This window comes from Peromyscus leucopus, chromosome 23 (genome assembly GCF_004664715.2).
Source record: "Peromyscus leucopus breed LL Stock chromosome 23, UCI_PerLeu_2.1, whole genome shotgun sequence".
Taxonomy (NCBI): Eukaryota; Metazoa; Chordata; class Mammalia; order Rodentia; family Cricetidae; genus Peromyscus; species Peromyscus leucopus.
Genome location: NC_051082.1, coordinates 34,904,002 through 34,928,254, shown reverse-complemented (window position 1 = coordinate 34,928,254; position 24,253 = coordinate 34,904,002). Strand labels below are relative to the sequence as shown.

The following is a 24,253-nucleotide window of genomic DNA, read 5'->3' as shown; positions in this document are numbered from 1 at the left end:
TCTTAAGTATAGCCAGGAATAACACAAACAACTACGTACAAAAACAATGTAATTAATAAATTGTATTAGCACCAAAGATTTTCTCTGCCAGGCTGAGCTTGCAAATTTATCTCAAATGTGGCATGAATTTTAAATCAAAACATTTTTATATGTAATAGACATGTCTAAATTATTAAAGGAAAGCAACAAATTAGAATAAAAATGGTAAGCACATGGACTGTCTATAGTACTAAATTTTCTTTTTATTATTTCACTTCAGAAATATGTACTGTTAAATTCTAGGCACAGTGGACACTATGAATAAAACATACAAGGAGAACAGATTGGGGTGGAGGTGGTGGCTCAGTGTTAACAGTGTTTGCCTAGCATGTGAAGTCCTAGGTCTGATGTCCAGCACTATCAAAGTGGAGAGTGAGATGGGGGGGGGGGGGAGTCTGGAAGAAGAGGATGAATATGGAAAGGTAGAAGGCAGCTGACACTCACCATCTGGTTTTCTCATTAAAGAACTTAGATATATTAAGGAGGGAAATTATTCTATTTTTAGATTGCTAAGAAGTGTCTGTCACTAAACAGCATCTGAGACCAACTCTACATTTATCTAATGCTGATAAAATAATCCGTGTTATCATCCATCTTCCTATATGCTATATAATGCTGGGAATACTTCAGATAACCTAACGTATTTAACTGTACTATAGTGGTACACTCAGTTGGTGTGGGGGGCACTGAGAAGTTGAAGTAACTTGGTAAAGTTCACCTAACTAGAAAGTGCTAAGAGCCAAGGTTTGAATCTACCTGGAGTATGTAGTTTCAGAATCTGAATCTGAGTTTCAATCACAGTACAGTCAATTAGCCCTTAAAACAGCAAAATCAATACTTCAGTCCCTCATAGAAAAATGGCATCACTTTTGCACAGTCTCCCCACATACCTTCTTCATTCAGCTCTGGGTTACAAGGCAAGCAGCGGCTACGCTGCACGGTGCAGCAAATGGTAAGGGAGGTCCATGCAGCACTCTCAACACAGAGAAAATAATGGCTTTCTGGGTATTTTAGATTCCACAGATGTGGACTTATCAACAGGGAGCACTAAATTATGTTTCATCATACAAACAAAAACAGTGTGTGCATTTTAAAGGACATGCATAAGCATATTTTTAAATTTTTTTGTTTTCTGCATCCTAGAAACAAATTCACTAACTTGTTTTTTCCTGTGAGACACTAGCAAACCTGTCAAACATTAGACTAGATCTCCGCACTAGCAGTTATACATGGACTGTGAAAGAAAGCAAGAATATATCACTTAAAATACTTGGCAGTGTCTAGATGGCAGAACACTATCAGACATGTGACATTATATTATCCATAGTATATTATTATATTGCAATAACCACCATGTAAAAGCATATTACAATAAAACACATGAATACCTACAAAATAATACTAATTACCCGCCAGGCGGTGGTGGCGCACGCCTTTAATCCCAGCACTCGGGAGGCAGAGGCAGGCGGATCTCTGTGAGTTCGAGGCCAGCCTGGGCTACCAAGTGAGTCCCAGGAAAGGCGCAAAGCTACACAGAGAAACCCTGCCTCGAAAAACCAAAAAAAAAAAAAAAAAAAACTAATTACCCCCCCACACACATACACGAGACAGGGTTTCTCTGTGTAGTTTTGGTGCCTGTCTTGGAACTCACTCTGTAGCCCAGGCTGGCCTCGAATTCACAGAGATCCATCTGGCTCTGCCTCTGGAGTGCTGGGATTAAAGGTGTGAGCCACCACAACCCAGCCTAATTATCGTTTTAAAAAGAAATTCTAACATATAACAGTTACACCAGGAGTTGAGATATTATACAGCCCAAATATCTGGAAACAGTAACTACATACCTAATTTTCCCCTGTTCTGTCAAATCTCCATCACTATGTAATATGGTTGTTAGTAATCTGAGGGTAGAAGTTCCTGATTTACTGTGATTATTTTTCATTCCAAGTAGCCATCGAACCATCATTTTAATAGCCTGAATCTATTAAAAAAAATTGACCAAGTAAGCATTGTTATGTTTAAAGAAGTTCCACATCAACTGTAAAAACTAGAAAAAGGAGGAGCATCTTAAGAAAAGACAAAATGAATTACTCCTTTCTATGTACAGGAAGATAACGGTGTTGTCAGTCAGAGTTGTTTTAACCTCCAGGAAAGTGGCAAACAAAACAAAACAAAACAAACAACAAACCCATTTCCCTTGAGTTCTTTGTTGCTGCTCTTGAATGTTTTGCACCTTACTCTTTAGGACCAGAGTTAGAATCATGCGAACTCCCCTAAGCAGAAAGAGTTCCCAACTGCCTGCCTAAGAATGGACATCACTTTCATACACTTTATGATGATGAAGCATGTGAGTACTTCTGTACTTATGACAGTCTTTGACATACCTTTCTGGTTTTTGTTTTTTTTTTTACTTATCTCAACTTTCAAAAAAACAAAGGCAACAATAACACAGCAGCCCCAAGGGTCCCTTTCCTGGGCATTTGGTGAGCGCACACTCGGCCTAAATGGCCTGTCTTCTCATCCAGTGTTGCCTCTATGATACAGGACTGCTGCTTAAGATTAATGCTGAGACCCCAATGCAGCCAGTATCATTCAGTGATGGAACGAAGGGCTGCTCTACAGGTGTGCAGACAAATCGGAATCTGAGGCTGCAACAATATGCTAACATAAGATACAGAGCATAAACAAATACATACAAAGAGAAAGATGGCAGGACAGACAATGTGGGAGTGAGCCCAGAAGAGTGGTAAGAAATTCCAAGAAAAAAATGTCAACAAATGTCAAAAATTAGTTTATTTGCTCCTAACTTTTAAACCTTCACAAATACACTGAAATAAAGTTGACACCACATGACTTTAACAAACCAATGCTCTGTATTTTAGTGACAAGTAATTCCTTATTTATAAACCCAAATTCAAGAATTATTAAATGTTTTTTAAAATAAAAACTTTGATTAAATCCCAAGGAAAAAAATAATTTTAAAACCTAGATTAGCATCATTACTAAACAGAAGTACATCCAGGAGACAACACTAGTCACCCCATTAAAAGGCTAATTTCTAAGAAGCAGAAATATGGAAGCAGACTTCAAATCTTTCCCTCATCCTAGGTCACATGCTGCTGCTCAGAAGGCACTGGGCTGCACTTCACTGCCCTACAATCTCACAACACATGAAACACTGGACCACAATAAAGGCAAATTCTTGACTTTAATAGCCACCCACATCTATTACTCGATATAGTGAGTGTACTAAGAAAAATAAATCTATGTATGTTACTCACTTTGACCATTGTCTCAGGAGAGACTTCTTCATCTGGAACCCAAAGCTTAGTTGTCTTTTTTCCTGGAAGCTAGACAAAAGGTGGAAACATTAAAACGTAAGCATGAATTCTTATGTTCAATTAATATTTGATGAATAAGAGAAGAGCAGACGAGTCACTCACCTGCCAGGTGAACTATCCCACCCCCTAGATTCTGTTCCCCCAAACTCATCGCACAGCCTTGCCCTCGCCCTTCCGCCTCCTCACCCCTGCCTGATGGGCACTGCCCCAACCAACCCCAGCGGACTTCCACTCTGAGATACAAGCAACACCAGTCAGAACAGAGACCCCTGCTACAACAAGGCCAAGCTAACCACCAGAAGACCTGCTCCCCACCTGGACAGAGACTCCCCACTAGGTTAGAGGTCACGCCAGTTGCCAGAAATCCAGGTAACCAAGACTAGAAGACCAAAGAGGAAACAGAAACTAAGAAACAAAACACCCATCCAACAAAGACAAACTAGAAATCAATACCACAACCTATAATCATCGAAAACCCAGATGCCTAACTGTCAAAAAGAGCCAGGGCAATATGTCTCCAACAGAGCCCAGAGATTCTATGACAGCAAGACCTGAAAATTACAGCACAGCCAAAGCATAAGAAACCAACTTAATTAAGATGACAGAGGTTCTTAAAGAGGAAATAAAAAACTCCCTTCAAGAAATTGAGGAAAAGACAACCAAAAAATTGGAGGAAATCAATAAACCCCTTAATACCAAGAAAACCAAACAGGTGAAGGAAACTATTCAAGATCTGAAAAACAAAAAAGAAGCAATAAAGAAAACACAAACTGAGAGAATTCTGGAAATAGAAAATCTGGGTAAGAGAAAAGGAACTACAGACGCAGGCATAACCAACAGAATACAAGAAATGAAAGAGAATCTCAGGTGTTGAAGATACGATAGAAGAAGTAAATTCATTGGTCAAAGAAAATGTTAATCTAAAAAACTCCTAACACAAAACATCCAGGAAATCTGAGACACTATGAAAAGATCAAACCTAAGAATAATAGGAGTAGAAGAAGGAGAAGAATCCCGACTCAAAAACCCAGAAAATAATCTGGGCATTGGTGGCACAAGTCTTTAATACCAGCATGTGTGTGTGGGGGCGGGGGGCAGAGGCAAGTGGATTTCTGTGAGTTCGAGGCCAGCCTGGTCTACAAAGAGAGTTTCAGGACAGCTAGAGCTGTTACACAGAGAAACCCTGTCTTGAAAAACAAAAACAAACAAACAAACAAAAAAAGAAACACCCAGAAAATGTGTTCAATAAAACCATAGAAGAAAATTTTATTAACCTAGAAGGACATGCCTATGGAAGTACAAGAAGCTTACAGAACTCCAAATAGATTGGACCAGGAAAAAAAAAAAGTCCCAGTGCCACATAATAATCAAAACATAAACACAGAATATAGAAAGAATATTAGACGCTGCAAAAGAAAAAGGCCAAATAACACATAAATGCAGGCCTATCAGAATTATACCCAAGTTCTCAACCAAGACTCTAAAAGCAGAAGGGCTTCAATTTGCAGACTCTAAGAGACCACAGATGCCAGCCCAGACTACTATACCCAGCAAAACTTTCAATCACCATAGATGGAAAAACAAAATATTACATGATAAAGTGAAATTTAAACAACAGCTATCCACAATTCCAGCCCTAAAACCAGGTACTAGAGAGAATACACCAGGCCAAGGAAGTTAACTACACTTACAAAAACCATAGGCAATATATAATCTCACACCAGCAAAATCCAAAGAAGGGAGACACACACACACCACCACCACCACCACCACCACCACCACCACCACCACCACCACCACACCACCAACAACAACAACAACAGGAATTAACAATTACTGGTCATTAATGTCTCTCAATATCTAGTGACTCAATTCACCAATAAAAAGGCATAGGCTAATAGAATGGACACGAAAACAGGATCCATCCTTCTGCTGCATACAAGAAACACACCTCAACACTAAAGATAGACATTACCTCAGAGTAAAGAGTTGGAAAAAGATTTTCCAATCAAACGGACCTAAGAAGCAAGTAGCTATTCTAATATCTAACAAAATGGGTATCAAACAAAAGTTAATCAAAAGAGAGAAGGACATTTCATACTCATTAAAGAAAAAAATCCACCAAGATGACATCTTAATTCTGAACATCTATGCCCCAAATGCAAAGGGCATATGTAAAAGAAACATTACTAAAGCTTAAACCACACACCAAGCCCCATATATTAATAGTGGGAGACTTCAACACCCACTCCAACCAATGGACAGGTCTGCCAGACAGAAACTAAACAGGAAAAAAAATGGAACTAACAGACATTATAAATCAAATGGACCTAATATAAATCTACAGAACAGTTCACCCCAACACAAAAGAATATACCTTCTTCTCAGTACCTCATGGAACCTTCTCCAAAATTGACCACATGCTCAGTCAGTTGCAAAGCAAGTCTCAACAGATATAAGAAAATTGAAACAACCCCCTGTACTTACCAGACCACCATGGAGTAAAGCTGGAATTCAACAACAACAAAAGCAACAGAAAGCCTACAAACTCATGAAAATTGAACTCTCTACTGAACGACCTCTGGATCCAGAGAGAAATAAAGAAATTCAACACTTTCTAGAATTCAATGAAAATGAATGTACAACATATCCAAACTTATGGGACACAATGAAAGAAGTACTAAGAGGGATGTTTATAACACTAATTGCCTTCATAAGGAATCTGGAGAAATCTCACACTAGCAACTTAACAGCACACCTAAAAGCTCTAGAGCAAAAAGTAACAAACATATCCAAGAAGAAATGATCAAACTCAGGGCTAAAACCAATAAAATGAAACAAAGAGAACAAAACAAAGAATCAATTAACAAAGAGTTCTTTGAGAAAAATCAACAAAACAGACAAATCTTTACTCAAATTAATTAAAAGACAGAAAATGTATGAATGAACAAAATCAAGATTGAGAAGGGGGACATAACAGACACTGAGGAAATCCAAAGAATCATTAGGTCATACTTCAAAAACGTGTACTCCACAAAATTGGAAAATCTGAAAGAAATGGACAATTTTCTCTATAGATATCACTTATCAAAGTAAAGTCAAGATCATATAAACAATTTAAATAGACCTATAACCCTTAAGGAAATAGAAGCAGTAATTAAACATCTCCCAACCAAAAAAAAAAAAAAAAATCCATAGGGCCAGATGATTTCAGCACAGAATTCTACCAGAATTTCAAAGAGCTAATACCAATAGCCCTCAAATTGTTCCACACACTAGAAATAGAAGAGATATCTCGCTAAATTCATTTTGTGAGGCCATAGTCACCCTGATACCCAAATCACACAAAGACATAACAAAGAAAAAGAATTACAGACCAATTTCACTCATAAACATTGATGCAAAAATACTCAATAAAATGCTCACAAACTGAATCCAAGAACATATCAAATAGATCATCTACCATGATCAAGTAGGCTTCATCCCAGAGATGCCAGGGATGGTTTAACATATGAAAATCTGTCAATGTAATACACCATATAAACAAACTGAAAGAAAAAAATAAAACCCACACGATCATCACATTAGATGCTGAAAAAGCCTTTGACAAAATCCAACATCCCTTTATGATAAAAAGTCTTGGAGAGATCAGGGATAAAAGGGACATACCTAAACATACTAAAAGCACTATAAAGTAAACCAATAGCCAACATCAAATTAAACAGAGAGAAACTTTCAGTAGCCCTCCTATACATAAATGATAAATGGGCTGAGAAAGAAATCAGAGAAAACAATACCCTTCACAATAGCCACAAATAATATAAAATGTCTTGGTCTAACTCTAACCAAGCAAGTGAAAGACCTGTATGACAAGAACTTCAAGTCTTTGAAGAAAGAAATTGGAGAAGATAACAGAAGATGGAAAGATCTCCCATGCTCATGGATCGGTAGTATTAACATAATAAAAATGGCCATCTTACCAAAAGCAATCTACAGATTCAATACAATCCCCATCAAAATTTCAACACAATATTTCACAGACCTCGAAAGAACAATACTCAATTTTATATGGGGGGAAAAAAAACAGGATAGCTAAAACAATCCTGTATAATAAAGGAACTTCTGGAGGTATCACCATCCCTGACTTCAAGCTCTACTGTAGAGCTATAGTAAAAAAAAAAAAAACAAAAAAAAACAAAACAGCTTGGTATTGCTGTAAAAACAGACACGTGGATCAATGGAATCAAGTCGAAGACCAAGAAGAAAATTCACACACCTATGGATACTTGATTTCTGACAAAAGAAGCCAAAATTATACAATGGGGAAAAAAAAAAGAAAGCATCTTCAACAAATGATGCTGGTATAACTGGATGTCGGCGTGTAGAAGACTGTAAATAGATCCTATCTATCACCCTGTACAAAACTCAAGTCCAAGTGGATCAAAGGCCTAAGCATAAAACCAGATACAATGAACCTGATAGAAGAGAAAATGAGGAACAGTCTTGAACACACTGGCACAGCAGACAACTTCCTGAACAGAATACCAATCTTTTACAGGCACTAAGCTCAACAATTACTGAATGGGACCTCACTAAACTGAAAAGCTTCTATAACACGAAAGACACCATCAAAAGGACAAAATGGCAGGCTACAAGAATGGGAAAAGATCTTCACCAACCCACAACCTACACAGGGCTGATCTCCGAAAGAACTCAAGAAACTAGACATCAATAAACCAAATAATCCAATTAAAAAATAGGTACAGATCTAACAGAATCTCAACAGAAGAATCGCAAATGGCTAAGAAACATTTAAAGAAATGTTCACCATCCTTAGCCATCAGGGAAATGCAGATCATAGTGAAGCTGAGATTCCATCTGACACCTGTCAGAATGGCCAAGATGAAAAACACAAGTGACAGCTCAGGCTGTTAAGGATGTGGAACAATGGGAATACTTCTCCACTGCTGGTGGGAGTGTGAACTTGTACAGACACTTTGGAAGTCAATATGGTGGTTTGTCAGAAAACTGGGAATCAGTCAACCTCAAGACCCAGCTCTATCACTCCTGGGCATACATATACCCAAAGGACGCTCTACCATTCCACAAGGACACTTGTTCAACTATGTTCATAGCAGCTTTATTCATAATAGTCAGAAACTACAAACCACCTAGATGTATTTCCCTCAACTGAAGAATGGATAAAGAAAATTTCATACATTTACACAATGGAGTACTACTCAGCGTTAAAACAATGACATCATGAAATTTGCTGGCAAATGGATGGATCTAGAAAAAAATCATCCTGAGTGAGGTAACCCAGACCCAGAAAGAAAAACGTGGTATGTACTCACTAAAAAGTGGATATTAGCTGTTTAGCAAAAGATAATCATGCTGCAATCCTCAGACTCAGAGAAGCTAAGTAACAAGGAGGGCTCGAGGCGGGGATGCATGAATCTCCCTGGGAAGGGGAAATAGAGCAGACACTGCTGTTGAGTGGATGGGGGAGGGGTCTGGGTAGGGTATGTGTGGAACAGGAGGGATCAGGTGCGGGGAGGATCGAGGGAGAGAGTTCTGGGAGAGACAACTGGAATCTGGGGCCATCTCTGGGAAGAGTTAAAAATATAGTGCAATGGGAACTCTCAGGAATCTGAGGGTGACCCTAGCTAAGACTCCTAGCTATGGGGTTACAGAATCTGAACCGATCATCACCTGTAACAGACAAGACATCCAGTAGAAGGACTAGAACACCAACCCATCCACAAAACCTTGGCCCTACAAGTTGTCCTGCCTGCAAGATGTGCTGGGGTAAAGGTGGTGCAAAACTGAGGCAGTGGCCAACCAATGACTGGTCCAGCTTGAGACCCATGCCACGAGAGGAAGCTCACCCCTGACACTGCCTGGAGGGCCAGGGCGCAGAGGTGAGATAGCTCAGAGAGAGGCGAGATAGCCCAAAGATCCAGGATACAACCATACCCAACTGGCAAAAAAAAAAAAAAAAAAAAGGAGTCAATAAAATGATTCCTAACGATGTTTTGATATACTCATAGATTGGTCATCAGAGAGGCTTCACCCAGCAATTTATGGAAACAGATGCAGAGACCCCCAGCCAAACATTAGGTGGGGAATACTGTGGAAGAGGGGAGGAAAGATTGCAGAGGCCAGATGGGTCAAGGACACCACAAGAAAACCTACAGAATCAACTGACCTGGGTTCACAGGGGCTCTCAGAGACTGAAGAGAAACCCAGGAAGCCTGCCCGGGACTGACCTAGGCCGCCTGCACGTATGTTACAGTTGTGTAGCATGGTCTTCTTGTGGGACTCCCACCAGAGGGAGCAGGGCTGTCTCTGACTTTTGGACCATCTCCTCCTACCTACAACTTGCTATAGCATTGCTGGCTGACATCCATGGACGCTTGTCCTCTTCTGAAGAGAAACGGAGGAAGAGGAGGAGTGGATGGGGGGAGGGTTGGGCTGGGAAAAGAGAAAGGAGGGGAAACTTCGGTAGGGATGTAAAAATAAAAAACCAAATATAAAAAAATTACTGAATAAAAAAAAAAGTCTTTACCTTCCTAACAATAACAGACAATATTTATGATTCATCTAACCCCATTTACTAAATAGCCCTGGAAGAGAAATTCTCACCAGCACCTGGCTGGAGTATTTGAATATCCTTTGGAGGTGTGGGCTAATCTATTCTGTAGACTCTTTTATTTAGCAAGCAAAGACAAAGATAAACCCCGCATTAAGAAGAGCGTGTGCATTTGTGTGTATGCTGCACTTGAGTATCTAGAGGCAGGGAGTCAACCTTGAATGCTGTCCAACTTGTTATTCGACACAAGGTCTCTCTCCATGGGACCTGGGCCTCACTGACTTAGCAAGGTCTACTGGCTAGCAAGCTCCAGGTGTGTCCCAGTAGCTGGCTCTGGGATCACACCAGCTCTGTGACCGTGAACAAACCAACACACTTGGCTGCCATGTGAGTCTGTGTTAGACTCTGCTCTCTAAGCTGTGCAGTGAGTAAGTATGCACTGAGCTCTCTCACCAGATCCAAAAATGTAGTTTTCAACAAGAGAAAAGATACTTTAAAAAAGTCTTAGCCAGGCTTTGTGGTGTAAGTCTGTAATTCGGCTCATCAAAAGACTGAGACGGGAGAATCACAAGTTCAAGGTCTGCCCAGGCCCTAGTAGTTTAAGACCAGCCTGGACAACTCAGCGAAATGACATGCCAAAAAAGAAAACCCAGGAGGGGGGCGGGCAGAGACGTAGATTAGTGGGACAGTGCTTTCATGACATGGGTAAGCAGGCTCAACTCCAACTGCAAAAGTCAAAATCTTTTTGTGTTTTGTTTTGTTTTTCAAGACTGGGCTTCTCTGCGTGTAGTCCTGGCTTTCCTGGATCTCACTCTGTAGACCAGACTGGCCTTGAACTCAGAGATCCACTTGTCTTTGTCTCCTGAGTGCTGAGATTAAAGGTGTGAGCCACCACACACACACACACACACACACACACACACACACACACACACACACACACACACCACAACACACAGAGGGGCAGCAGGAAGAGCAGAATCGTAGAATTCTGGGAAATACAAAAGGTATGGTACAATGTTAACACAGCTTAAGAACTTTGCTTTCTGAAAGGCAGAATCAACATAAGCAAAAGAGAAGAGAAAAAAGTTGGATTACTTTCTTGCAGCACAACCGTGCATTAACCCTGAGGTAAGCTGCAGGTCCTGTGAAATGTGAATTTACGAAGGCCGTCAGTAAATTTACGAAGGCCGTCAGTCAAGAGCTGAACGCAATCCCGGAACAATTGATATCTTACTTTCATCAACAAACCAGAAAATGAGGATTTCAGGGCTGGTGAGATGTCTCAAGAGGGTCAAGGCTGGATTCCCCGGGCCCCACATGGTAGAAGCAGAGAACCAATTTGCTCCAGCTGTCCTCTGCCCTCCACAGGCACACCATGGCATGTGTGCATACCCCCCCCTTACATAAATAAATGTAAACAATTTGTTTCTCAAAGAAAAGAAAGAAAAGAGAAATTAAGTATCAGCTTGGGTAAGGCCCAGTCAATGTGACAGATAACCCCAACACCCAGAAAAGCAAACTTCCAGAACCAGAGTGTCAGTGGTTGGTAAGTGTCTCAAAACACATGGCAGGAGAAGGGAGTCCCCTTAGGTTCACTCTGATGAAATTTCTAGACCAAGCATGTCAAGAGGAACCCCAGGGCTCAAGACTGTTTCTTCCAAGAAGCAAGGATCAAATCACTGCCAGTTTCCCAGCCGCAGAATTGGATGACAAAAGGCAGTGCCCTAAACCCTCTGTGCTGAGTGACTGAGTTCTACTGCTCAAAGGGCAACACCAGAACTCAAGAATCAAGGTTTGCAAACTGGAATCTAGTTTCAAATAATCAACTAAAGATAAAGCATACTATGATACTCAACTTACAAGATAATCCAATCTCCATCAGTAATTACAAATCTGAGAACTTAAAACAGATTATAAACTAGGTCAACAGAGGACAGCAAGATGTTAAGGTTTAACTATGATTATAGCAGCCACAAGAAAAGTTACTGCTGTGGCAGAATGAGATCTATATGGTGGAAAAGCAGGTGGATAGAAATGAAAAACCAGACACGGATTTCATTGTGGTACTGACATAAGCAGGCCACTAACGTACATCATCTTCATCACTAGTATATAAAATCTATTAATTTATGCAGCTATAATTTAAAAAATTAACTAAAAGATGATTTTTCAAAAAAGATTTTAAAAGCTGTAAGCAGAAGACCTAAACGTATATACCTTTTAAAACCTGCAAGATGAAACCCGAAATAAAATATTCAAATTTAGGAAAAACTTCACAAATAATTAAAAAGAAAGCAGTTTTTGCAAGAAATGGATATAAAGTCACAACATAGTTGATGGAGAGTACACAGTATTCTATGGTGGTAGAGAAAACTACAGTGTGCTAAGGACAGACTCTCACGGGGAACAAAGGGATGACAAGGAGAAGGTAAGACTCTCCATCAACTGTGAAGGGAAAGCGGATGATCCCAAGGAGGACACGAAGGGTGGGAGGTTCCTCTGGGGTGGAAACCCAAAACTAGTTCTAGACAGACTAAAACTCAGTGTACCAGAAGGCAACTCTCAGGCTCAAACCATAAGGACTATTTATGACATGGGAGCAGAGTAAGCTTCTTACAGAGGACATGACAATAACAAGAAAAATCAGGGGCTGGAGAGATGGCTCAGAGGTTAAGAGCACCGACTACTCTTCCAGAGGTCCTGAGTTCAATTCCCAGCACCCACATGGTGGCTCACAACCATCTGTAGTGAGATCTGGTTCCCTCTTCTGTATATATAATAAATAAATAAATCTTTAAAAAAAAAAAAAGAAAAGAAAAATCAACAACTTCAAAGGACAACACAAAGAGAGTGAAAATGTACATTTTAAATGAGACCTTCAGACTATTCTGCAACATGCACCCACTACAGGAAAGATGAGCGAACATGCAAAGGACATTGTGAGCAGTTGCAGAAACAGAAAGAGAGCAGCATGAATGGTAAGGAGAAGCAAAGGGACAGCAGCGACAAACGCAATGCAGATGAAGAGTGTAACTTTGTATCGATGAGGCGGGCAGCAGCAGGTCAGTGTCTGATAATGAGGGCCGGTAGCCAACAGCAGCAGTAACCAGAACCGTACAGCAGTGAACCCAAAGGTAAGGACATCTGCACAGGGCACAGGACAGAATTCTTGCAAGACTCCAGAACAAACAAGATTAAAGAAGCATGCTAGTCAGCATGTGTGAGATGAGGGTGAGGTGATAAATATGAAATGACTTTTTCTAGATTGAGGAACAAACTCCAAATTCAGAAAAGTAGGTATCCAAAACAGGAAGGAAATAGAAAGTAAGGATTACTGCATAATAAAGCCATGCATGAACAGTATTATTACATATAAGAGGGATAAGTGTAACATCCTTGCATTTGCCCCTATCTTATATGACATAAAACAGGCCAAATTGTTAGGTTAACGGTGGCCTGAAGGAATTTAATCACTGACAAGACAGAACTAGATTATTTTTAACAATTTATCTACTGGAACAATTAGAAAGAGGAGACCAAATGTTTTTTTGAAAGTTAGCATGCAAGCAATAAGGAATTACCAAACAACCAGCAGGGCAGATGCTCAGACGAAGGAATACATTCAAAGAATTGAGTCTGGCACCAAGGTTACTTTTCTGATTAAGGTGATTTCTTGTTCTACAAGTGGAGGAAGAGGTGGCTGAGAGGTCCACCAATCCTGTCATCATGTCACAGGCCGTAAGGGAAAAATTGGGAATCATGGACCCAGTAAGTAACAGAGGCCTTAATGAGTATCTGAGAGATTTAGGGAGCTCCCAAACAAATACACCCTAGAGACAAAGAAAAGACAGCAACCTACCAGTAACTGAAGCCAAGGATAGGTGAAGTTCAATGGTACTAGCACACACGAGCTCCTGGGTTATATTCCCAGCACCAGAGAAACAAAACTATCCATCAAAAAAGCCTGGAGCCCAGTTTCCAACTGGACCAAAATGGCCTGACAAAAGTTTAGCTATTTGCCAGGATCGAGAGTAAATCTTCATCGCCAAATATAAATTCTAAGAACCTCCAATGACCTCTACTTTTCATATAAAAAGTCAGCCAGGCTAGGATATGGATCAGTAGCAAAGTGCTTGCCCCACCAGATCCTAGGTCCACTCTGCAGGATCCACCCCCCAAAGAACTGTCAGGCACGGTGGTCTACAACTTTAAGTCTAGCACTCCAGAGGCACAAACAGCAGGTCTCTGTGAATTCAAGCCCGACTTGTCCACGTCGCCAGTTACAAGCCAGCCAGGGCTGCACAGTGACATCCTATCTGTCTCCTCCCCAAAAGTCTACCACTGAATCAAAACTTCATGTTCTTATATAATTTAATGTCATGGAAAACTGAAAGAGCTACAATTGGGTGTTATTTTACAACTCCCAAGAGGGTCTACTTCAGATCAAATGCCTGTGTTCAAACAAGATGTGCCAATGTCACTGTATTTCTGATGAAACCTTAAATGAAAGCAACCAAGGACAAGTGTCATGATGCATTCCACCCCTCTTTACTATAAACGACATGGAGAACACTACGAAGATAACCAACCTAAAAATGGAACTCACCCGGTCATTCATGAGAAGGTCCTTTACAATGAAAGTTGCTACCAAAGACTTCAGAGGAGCAGCAAACTGATCAGGTGCAAGAAGAGCAATATGACCAATAGTGACCAGGGGTGTTATAAGGTGTTCCAGGTTGCTTGGATCTAGGCTCTTATGCAGAGGCTGAAAATGAAGGATAGGAAATATATTCAGTTCTCTACAGACACAACAAATAAAACTGCTCCTGTTTTTCACCTTTGAATTATGAACACTACAGAACTTCAGATCCTGTGTAAGTAGCAACTCAAGCTTAAGTATAGACTTCTATAATTAACCTATGTTTAGATGACATTAAGTTTAAACATTTTCAGTTCTGACCAGCTCACATTTTATAGGTTTTTCAGCATCAATCTTATTACATAGTATAACACTTATGACCATGTATATGAATGTGAAAGATTGCCAGGGCTAATAATCAATATCCACTCCTCCTTCGGAAGCATAAAGAAGATTCCATCTTGCAGCTTCATCTGCAGTTGGAGGAGGACATGTAAGATCTGGTCAAGGAAGTGGGAATGAAAAGGAGGTAGGCCGGGCTGGAGATGTGGCTCAGAGGTTAAGAGCACTGATTGCTCTTCCAAAGGTCCTGAGTTCAGTTCCCAGCAACCACATGGTGGCTCACAACCATCTGTAATGAGATCTGGTGCCTTCTTCTGGCCTGTAGAGACACATGCAGACAGAACACTGTATACATAATAAATAAATAAATCTTTAAAAAAAAAAAAAAAAGAAGAAAGAAAAGAAAAGGAGGTAGGCTACACTGGCACACACTGAGTGTCTCTCCAGGTAAGGCACACGCTCTACTTACTTAGGTCCAGCAGGCAGGACTCCAGGAGGAACACAATGAACCACTAGTCAGAAAGAATATGTGCCCCTAAGCCCTTTGAACACCAAAATCCAATTTTCAGTAGCAAAATAAAGTTTCCCTAATGTATAGCTAACTGAATTTTGGGTGTCTTGAAAAATTATACCATCAAATACTAAATTCCATAATAAGACTATTCTTCATTTGATTTAAGACCAAACCATCAATAAGTATCTTATTACAACAAAACAATGTCATACTCATTTTTAGAATGGTAACTGAAAAGTGTTGTTAAACTTTAAAAATAAAAAAATCAGAAGAGTGACTAAATTATGCCATCATTAAGCATTAAGGGGGAGGACACACAAAATGTGTGATTGCTACATCCTTACGTGTGTACGAATGAAGTACCTCTGGAAAGTCCACTACTGACAACACTCAGTGATCTGCAGAAAGTAAACACCTGGCTAGAACGGGAAGAGGTTACAGAGCAGAAGCACCAATGCTTCATTTGAATGAAAATATGAGGACTTGGGAACTGGCTCAGGGGGCAAAGCGCTTCATGCACCGACATCAACAACTGAGTGCGGACCCTCAACACTTCATAAATAAAAGGCTGAGTACACCTGTGATTACAATGCTGCGGGAGCAGGGACAGCAGCAGCCCTGAATTATCTGGAGAGCTAGTCTAGCTGAATGAATGAGCTCCAGATTCAGGAAGAGACCCTGTATCAAAAGTCATGGTGCAAAGCAAATGAGGATGACATGCAGTGTTGACCTCTGGTCTCTACAAGCATGGCCTACACATATACACACATGTAAACACACAGGAACACATACAAAAAGCAAATGTAGGTTCTATGTTCTAACACTGAACATCAACTATTACAAACTTGACAAGCAATATAAACTATGATTTTCCAACAGACATGGGCAATACGAGGTTTCAGCAAGACCAACAGGAACATTTGCTAACTTGACCTTTTGCTATTCCTGGTCATTTCTCTCTATGCTTCCACTGTGTCCATACCTAAGGATCACTCTGCTGATCACATGATACACAACAACATGGTGGCATAAATATATTGTCAGTTATTTTATTACTACTAATTGATAATTTTCCACAATACATTAATGAAATTATTTTTGAAAAAAGAAAAATTAATGGCCAGATCATGGAATATGGCAACTGCGAAAAGGCTAGTGACCACTAGGAAGTATTTTCTCAGAAAGCCAGCAAACCTTCCACATTATGAGAAGAGCAACACAGCAGACAGCCTTACAAAGCCAAGTTATATCAGTATTATTATTCTCCCAGTGACATCACTAAAGGACAAAAAAGATTAATCAATAAAAACAAATTTTCCTATAAGTCAACACTAATTAACGAAGTCATCTTTACAAGTAAAAAGAGACATCCCCAAATGCATACAAATTAAGGTAAGTTACTTGCCATATAAACCAAAGTGCTATTTGGAAGATGCAGAATGTGACCTATTCGGGAATTTTAACATGATACATGAAAATATGATAAATTAACTATCAAAGTTTATACCTTAGGGATAAAATGTCAAAATATTTATGGTAGGAGGTTTAGTATGATCTCCAAAATGCTTTGACTTCCATTCAAAGCTCCAGACATAAAATTATAAATCATTTTTTTAACAGATTTTTCTGCTAGCTTCTGTTTTAATAATAACGTTAGAGACTATTCTCATACTTGACTGCAATAAAACACCTACTCAAGGTGAAAATTAATTAACGTGTAGAGAAAATAGGAAGAAACATTAAAAATGTACTTTTATGTTAGCAGGGTTAGCTCAGTCATTCAATCTAAACTTGTTTATAGTACCATCAGGACCAATTTACATTGGGAATTCAAAGTGTTAAACCTGTGAACTGACAGAGTAAGTTCATTACATACTGTCATTGACTGTGATTATATACAATAATCACACCATGAAAACTCTCCAAAAATCAACACATCTAGCGGTGTCAGAAAGTATCATGCGGTATTTGACTTTTGAACTTGAAGTAGCCTTAAACCTATGGAAAACCAGTTTTCCTATTTTAACTACTGTTGATGTTGATTTTACTGATTCAAATCCTGATAATACACAATATGATACATCTCCAATTGAGAATATTCTGCAAAATCAGTATTCATTTTTTAATGAATTAAAATGTCATTACCTCAAATATCTGTGCAAACTGAGTCTCTTTACTAGAAAATATGGCATGAATACAATGGATGGCATATTTGGCTTGACGAGGTGGTCCTTTTTTGGATTTGTGATGCAATACAGGAAGCAAGGCTCTAAAAAAAAAAAAAAAACAGGGAAGAAAAGCAATAAGTTTTAAAAAAGGATAATTTATGTTTATACCCACAGATTAGTATCATCTCAACCAAGGCCAGAGAAGCTTCTGTGTGTAGTGGGATAGTTAATACAGAAACTCATGATTTGTCAACAAGTGACTGTGAGTGCTCAGGCTCAGACAGGACCTCTAGATCACCCTCTCTAAGGCTCAGACAGGACCTCTAGTTCACCTCTCTAAGGCTCAGACAGGACCTCTAGGTCACCTCTCTAAGGCTCAGACAGGACCTCTAGGTCACCTCTCTAAGGCTCAGACAGGAGCTCTAGATCACCCTCTCTAAGGCTCAGACAGGACCTCTAGGTCACCTCTCTAAGGCTCAGTGGACACTGCAGAGGAAGGAGGGGCAAAGGGAATGAAATACGGTCTTCTAGACATGACATGTCTGTTGTGCCCATCAACGTCCTAGCACTGGGAGAAAGAGACTCTCACAAGGCCCGCCCCTCCCCAAGTAGCCATAGGCAGTCAGTAAATGGTTGCCAGTAATGTATCATCTTCTTCAGTGGTTGCAGTCACTGATACGTTGTCTTTGCCAAGTACACAACACAACCCATGTTCATTTCAGGGAAGAGGGACCAGACACCCTAAATGAGCTAAAAGTAGGCAGTGGCTGGGGTACTGCACTTAGGAAACACATCCAAGCTTGGTTATCAGCCACCTCTATGCTGACCAATTCCCGTCTGGGCGGATTGGGATAATCTACTCAAGCCCCCTCTATCCACAGGGAAAGGACTACAGTGAGGTGGCTCTGGCAGACATCCCAGAACTGTCTAGTAGAACAAGAAGCCATTCCAACATGTTGTGAGGTTCCCTGTGTCTCTCATTTTACCAGACTTTGGTGTATTTACCACACTTGTTCACTTTCCCACTGTTGGTGAGGTCTTCTCCCTTTCCACCTGTACTTCACCTCACTGGATGTTTGTACGATCTGCCTTTATCTTATTATTCTTAAAAACAGAATTCTAGATCTTTTATTTTTTATTCCCTTATACTTACGTGTGGTATTTTTCATTATTGAGCAATCTTCTTTCCTTTTTTTCTGTTTATTAATTTCTTGTTCCTCTTCACCATCACATTACTTCCCATTTTTTTAACTGAAAATTTTTTTCATGCGATATACTTTGATCATGTCATTCCCACCCAACTTTATGGGTTTTTTTCCCCTCTCTCTTTAAAAAACAAGGAACATACACACAAATGGAGACCTAAACACACAAGCGAAAGAACAGCAAGACAAAAATACCCACACGAAGCAGAACAAAAGTCTATCCAAAAGCACCAATGACTTCATTTTGTTTTTTGCCGCCTTCTGGGCACGGGGCCTACAGTCAAATGTGGTTAGTAAACCCAGGAGACGACACTGAGGAAACTAACTTTCCCTTTGCCAGTGGGTATCGACTGCAGATGGCTTCTTGGTTAAGGTGGGAGCCCAGGTCCACGCCCCAGTTCTACGTTGGACTCCATCTTGAACCTGCGCAGGCAGGGTCGACCTGGTGTGTAGCTCTAGCTGTCCTGGAACGTGCTAGGGTAGATCAGGCTAACCGCAAACTCAGAGGTCTGCCCGCATCTGCCTCCCACGTGCCACCATGACCGGCTGCTTCTTTCCTTTCAGTTGGCTCTGCTTCCGTTCTACTTGCTCCCTTTCTTTGGCTCCTTTCTTTTTTTTTTTTTTTTTTTTTGTGATATATATTTTTTATTTTACAATACTATTCAGTTCTACATATCAGCCATGGGTTCCCCTATTCTCCCCCCTCCCACACCCTCCCCTTACCCCCAGCCCACCCTCCATTCCCACCTCCTCCAGGACAAGTCCTCCCCCGAGGACTGTGATCAACTTGGTAGACTCAGTCCAGGGAGGTCCAGTCCCTTCCTCCCAGACTAAGCCAAGTGTCCCTGCATAAGTTCCTGGTTTCAAACAGCCAATTCATGCATTGAGCACAGGACTTGGTCCCACTGCCTAGATGCCTCCCAAACTGATCAAGCCAATCAACTGTCTCACCTATTCAGAGGGCCTGATCCAGCTGGGAGCCCCTCAGCCTTTGGTTCATAGTTCATGTGTTTCTATTCATTTGGCTATTTTTTTTTCAATAATTGAGTAAAACTGAAATTTATTATATGCCACAGTCGTCCTAGGGACCTCCATGATATATATATATATAGCCTTTATGGTTCTATGGGTTGTGGTCTGATTGTTCATTTTATATCTAGAATCCACCAATGAGTGAGTACATACCATAACTGTCTTTCTGGGTTTGGGTTACCTCACTCAGGATGATTTTTTCTAGTTCCATCCATTTGTTTGGCTCCTTTCTTAACCCACTCAACTGCTCGTCCACACCTGTTAGAACGATTTGGTCCCATTACACACTCCTGCCAGCTGTGCCATCTTCAACTGTGCCACGATGGCTGGTGTAGCTGCTCGTTATAACAGCAGTTTGCTTTGTCCTCTCTGAGAAGTGTTAGGGAGTGAGCCTTCGGGAGCAAGCTGCTCACTAACCCGGTCCCCAGGTTACAAGAGAGCCAGAATAACAGATATGTCTATCCTAACTCAGAATCAGGAAACATAAAAAAGCAAGAATTCTCAAAAAGATCATAACCCCTCCACTGAATTCAAGGATACTAAGATGAGCAAAATACTGGATGAAGAATTCAAAAGTTTACTTGCAGAAATTATCAATGACTTCAAAGAAGATATAACCTAGTGAATGAAGTTATGCAATCGGTGGGGGGCACGAAAAAAAAAAAGCCAGCAGCACGGGTGAGAAAGCCAAAAAGGAAACTGGAATTCTGGGCAGGAGGAAGAGGTTTAGAAATGTAGGAAATGAAAAGGCCAGAAATCAAATAAAAACACGGAACAGAAAACATCACCACTAGACTAAGCCACACAGATCAAAGAACACAAAAGACTGTGACAAGGCCAGAAAAACACTATATAAAAAGAAAACAGGTAAAGAAACGATCCTGGCAATTACCTCCAAGAGATCAAGATGCCGAACTTAAGGGTCCATGCAGAAGTCAATAAAAAGTAAAGGCAGAGAGAATCTATTCAGTAAAATTGTAGACTATTTCCCAAACCTAATGAAATGGGCATCCAAGCACAAGAGGGATTTAAAACCCGAAGTAGACATGACCAGAGAAGAACCTCTTCAGGACACATCTCAGTCAAGACATAGCAAGGGTAAAACAAAGATGATCAGTTAAAGCTACAGGAGGAAAACACCAACCCACAAATACAAACACATAGGAATTATTCTTCAGAGCACCCCACAGAATCCCTGAAAGTCAGGGGAGTGGATTCATGTATTTTACTACCAAACAGATTCCTAGATCCAGCAAAGGTATCTTTCAAAATTGACCAGGAAATAAGGATGCTCCAAAACAAGCAGGAACTAAAGCAACACCTCATCACCAGCCCAGCTGTAATGTCGCTATTTCACAGAATTGAAACCATTTCTCCTGGAGGGGAGAGGGAGGCTGGGAGCTAGGACTTAGAAAACTTACCAAGACAGGAACCTAACGAAACCCAACAGGCTCAGTAAGGTCAGAAGACGTACACTCCTGAGAGCTCTCCACAGGGCGGAAAAGCAGGGGACATTATAGAGCAGACTCCCCAGCGGTCCTACACGAAGAAGGGCAGGAAGCTCCAGCATACTTGTATCAGTTGTCCCCCATGCTGGCTTTGGCAAGGCAACTGCCTTTGAATCCCTGGAGCGCCTACAAATAACCTCTCAGCCACACTCCTATAGATAACCCTAATAAATTCAATGGTTCACCAAGTTAAACCTGGGTGGAATTTATTGTTTCTTCTGTTACTGATGTCTTACCTGAGGTAAACAGACAAATATTCACATGTCTCAAAGAAAACTCACACAATAATACTGAAAAACAAACAAACAGAGGAACACCATGCACAGAAAAGAAATCTCAATTAAGAAAGCAGAGGAAACCAATTTCATGAGTGGAAAAGATAGAGAGAGAAGACCTGGGAAGCAATCTATCACACTCAACAATGTTTTTTTTTTTTTTTTGGTTTTTCAAGACAGGGTTTCTCTGTGTAGCTTTGCGCCTTCCTGGAACTCGCTTTGTAGACCAGGGTGGCCTCGAACTCAAAGAATTCCGCCTGCCTCTACCTCCCGAGTGCTGGGATTAAAGGCGGGTGCCACCACCGCCCGGCTCAACAATGTAAGCCCTCAGCACACTAATACTACTGTAGAGAAGAAATAAAGAAACGAACATTAATCCAACCAATTAGAAAAATAACCAAAAAAGTTCAGGAATTAGCAAACCTCTCAGTGACCAAATGCAAATGTTGTTAACGCTGCAATTCGAAGACATAGACTAGCTCACTGATAATAAAACAAATTCAGCTATCTGCTGTATCCAAGAAGCATACTTCAATGGCACACATTCGCAGACTCAAGAGAGAACAGAAGCAAATCCAGCTGGCATCACTATTTAGAAAAGTACCAAAGCAAACCTGAAGGCAACTTGGTCACAAGAGAATCCTTAAGTGGCAAAAGCATCCACTGGGAAAGGGCCAGCCTCTTCAACTGTACAGGAAAACCTGGGTCTCCTCAGCATGCGGAAAAATCTCACTCTGAACAAAAGGGGATCAAAGTTCTTAATGTAAGATGTTGAAAGTTCTAGAGGGAAGCAGCTTCGAGATCCAGGCATAGGCTAGGATTATCAACAGCTCAGGAAATAATCCTAAGAATCAAGAAATGGGACTGCAGAAAATGTAAGACCTAATGTCCAACAAAGGAAACAATTAACAGTGATGGTATACAGAAGGGGGAAATTTACTAGCTATGTATCCAACAGGAACCTGCTATCTGAAATTTATAAAGTATCCCAAAACTTAAAACACCAAATGAACAAAGATCCCCACCCCCAAAATGAATCAGTGTGGGCCAAATTAATGGAGTAGACATTTACCCCAATAAGATTTAAAAAAAAAAAAAATTGGAAAAGTGCTCAACCCCCTTAGCCACCAGAAAAATGCAAAGTAAAATTACAGTGTGGTGATATGAAAGAAAATGGCCTCCAAAGACAGTGGCACTATTATGAGTGTAGCCTTGTTGGAAGAAGTGTGTCACTGTGGAGGCGGGCTTTGAGGTCGGTGAGAAAGACCACTTCCTGTTGCCTGCAAATCAAGATGTAGGACTCTCGACTGCTTCCCCAGCACCATGTCTGCCTGCAGACCACCATGTCACATCATGATGATAATGGACTAAACCTCTGAAAAAGTGAGCCACCCCAATGAACTGGTTTCCTGTAGAAGAGTTGCCATGGTCATGGTGTCTCTTCACAGCACTAGAAACCCTGACTGTGACACACCGAGACTCCGTCTCATCAAGAAACAACATGTGCTGCCAAGGGGGTCTGAGACATGGACCTTAACCTGGCTGATGGTGATGGGAACTCGAGGGCTGCTACGGGAATCAGTAAGTAGCTTTTTCAAAAAATCGAAAGTATAACTCCCAACTGATCTGTTGTATCTATCTCTCCTAGGTATATACCAGAAGGAATCTTAAGGATGTCATAGAAGTATTTGCAAATTCATGTTACTGCTACACTACTCACAACAGCCAAGATGTCCAAAAAGAGTTCAGTGGACATAAAAAAAAAAAAAAGTTTGTTAAGGAATGGGCAAATCCAAGCAAAGTAAAAGAAGATACATACTTTTCATACAAATACGTGTGTGTGTGTGTGTCTGTGTGTGTGTGTGTGTGTGTGTGTGTGTGTGTGTCCCATTATCTTGCATGCTAACTAAAAAAGTAAGAAAAAGAAATAAGGCTAGGCGGCGGCGGCGCACGCCTTTAATCCCAGCACTCGGAAGGCAGAGGCAGGAGGATCTCTGTGAGTTCGAGGCCAGCCTGGTCTATAGAGTGAGATCCAGGACAGGCACAAAACTACACAGAGAAACTCTGTCCAGAAAAGAAAAAAAAAAAAAAAAGAAGAAGAAGAAGAAGAAGAAAAAAAAAGAAGAAGAAATAAGAAGAAAATAGAAACTATACCCAAAGGTATAGCTCCATAGATGATCGAATCAAGCCTAAATTCAAATCATAGATTTGCCACTTGCTAGCTATGACCTAGAACTATTTGCCTATCTGGATGTTAGACTCCTTACTCAGACTAATAACCACATTCTGTTATCAGGTGAATGTACAATACATGGTATATAGTTACACACAGTCCACTCTGCTCTCTGATCTGATTTGTGTAGCAAGAGCATCATCCCCTAGAGAAACATACATCATGAACTCATTTAAACAATAGTGTTACTTATTCTTACCAAAAAAGACTACTGTTATAAAATCCTGGTAGGTTTTTTTTGCTCTTTAGACTGATTTTATGTGTTTGACTGTTCGTCTGCATGTTTGAATGTTTAACATGTGCATGCCTAGTGCCCATGGAGGGGTGTCAGACGACCTGGAACTGGAGTTACAGATGGTTGTGAG

The 24,253-nt window shown here is 40.5% G+C and overlaps 1 protein-coding gene across 6 annotated transcripts in view; it reads right to left on the bottom strand.

The window, feature by feature from the left end:
* Pds5b (PDS5 cohesin associated factor B) overlaps positions 1–24,253 on the bottom strand; it is a 160,385-nt gene that overhangs the window by 25,314 nt on the left and 110,818 nt on the right. For all 6 annotated transcript variants that reach the window (XM_028878096.2, XM_028878091.2, XM_037198395.1 and 3 more), the window contains exons 20-23: positions 17,613–17,736; positions 14,579–14,737; positions 3,318–3,386; positions 1,881–2,017 (exon numbers count right to left, since the gene is read on the bottom strand). In XM_028878096.2, the coding sequence (XP_028733929.1) occupies positions 1,881–2,017; positions 3,318–3,386; positions 14,579–14,737; positions 17,613–17,736 (489 nt within the window). The remainder of the gene's footprint in view (positions 1–1,880; positions 2,018–3,317; positions 3,387–14,578; positions 14,738–17,612; positions 17,737–24,253) is intronic.